The sequence below is a fragment of the Lucilia cuprina genome, chromosome 3, assembly GCF_022045245.1.
Source record: "Lucilia cuprina isolate Lc7/37 chromosome 3, ASM2204524v1, whole genome shotgun sequence".
Lineage (NCBI taxonomy): Eukaryota > Metazoa > Arthropoda > Insecta > Diptera > Calliphoridae > Lucilia > Lucilia cuprina.
In genome coordinates, this window is record NC_060951.1 from 8,702,445 (window position 1) to 8,703,956 (window position 1,512).

The 1,512-nt window shown below is 30.3% G+C and overlaps 1 protein-coding gene across 1 annotated transcript in view; it reads right to left on the bottom strand.

Annotated features, from left to right (window-relative positions):
* The window catches only part of LOC111682847 (multivesicular body subunit 12A), a 9,079-nt gene extending 8,166 nt beyond the window's left edge, over positions 1–913 (bottom strand). Inside the window, exon 1 of the mRNA XM_046946036.1 lies at positions 475–913. Within this exon, the coding sequence (XP_046801992.1) occupies positions 475–671 (197 nt within the window). The 5' untranslated portion in view covers positions 672–913. The remainder of the gene's footprint in view (positions 1–474) is intronic.
* Positions 914–1,512: the final 599 nt, after the last annotated feature.

Sequence of the window (1,512 nt, forward strand, 5' to 3'; positions counted from 1 at the left end):
ACTAGAACTGAACTAGAACTGAACTAGAACTGAACTAGAACTGAACTAGAACTGAACTGAACTGAACTGAACTGAACTAGAACTGAACTAGAACTGAACTAGAACTGATCTAGAACTGAACTACAACTGAACTACAACAGAACTACAACTGAACTAGAACTGAACTTGAATTGAACAAGAACGGAACTAGAACAGAACTAGAACAGAACAAGAACAGAACTAGAACAGAACTAGAATAGAACTAGAACAGAACTAGAATAGAACTAGAACAGAACTAGAACATAACTAGAACACAACTAGAACAGAACTAGAACAGAACTAGAACATAACTAGAACATAACTAGAACATAACTAGAACAGAACTAGAACTAGAACAGAACTAAAACTAGAACTGAACTTTATACTATTGGCTGGATTATAGCCTAGACTTTATAATAGGTTATATTCCGGACTATTAATTTGAACTCTACTTACTTGTCATAATCCTCTACAATTTGCAATGATGTAATCGGTCTATTATCGGGTAAAAAACTCATTATAGAAGTGATAACATTTTTCTGCGCCATCGAGCCCATATTATTGTTGGTGTTTGTTGGTAGTAATGGCGATTTGGGTGATGATATTGGACCATTATTTACTCCAGTCTGTATATGTTTACCCGCTTTATTCATATTTAATAGAATATGTAAATAAAGCGGAATTTATTTGTGGGACTTATCTTATTTGTTTAAATTTTAAGTTTCAGCCAAGTTTTAATAAATTTAATTTCAAAAATTTATATAATTTCTTTTGGTAAGAAAAAATTTACCAACTTTCACCTACGTTTCCGCAGCAGTTAAGTGATTTTTTTATCTCTTATTTTGGGTTTTTATTTTTTTTAAATAAACGGCAGCTATAAAAAAAATAAGCAAATTATTTGAATATATTAGTCATCATGATATTAGTTAAGCAGAATTCACATTTAATAAATATGGTTATTTGTTTGAATAAAAAAATTAAAATCTTGGGTTTTTAAGAGTTAAGTCTGATCATGAATGCCTGTGTGTGTATATTTATATCACGTTTGTGTGACGTATTGGGGAATGACACTTTTTTGTACTTGATTATTTGTATGTGGGTATGTAGGTATAAATGTCTATTTAGCAGATCTTTAGCAGTAATTTAGAGTTCGTTAATGTTGTTTTTGAACTTGACACTTGTCTATTTTAGTAAAATAATAATAGTTATTTTGACCTTAAATTGTAGAGTTTTTAAAAGTTACATTTAAAATAATTATCAAAAGATGTTTACATTTGATCTACAGGGTGGATTATAGTCTAGTCTGGACTATAGCGTAGTTCAAAGTATGGACTTTAGTGTCTATAGTTAAGTCTGTGGACTAGTCTATAGCCTAGTTCATTTTACAGTCTAGTCTAGTCTATAGTCTAGTCTATAGTCTAGTCTATAGTCTAGTCTATAGTCTAGTCTATAGTCTAGTCTATAGTCTAGTCTATAGTCTAATCTATAGTCTAG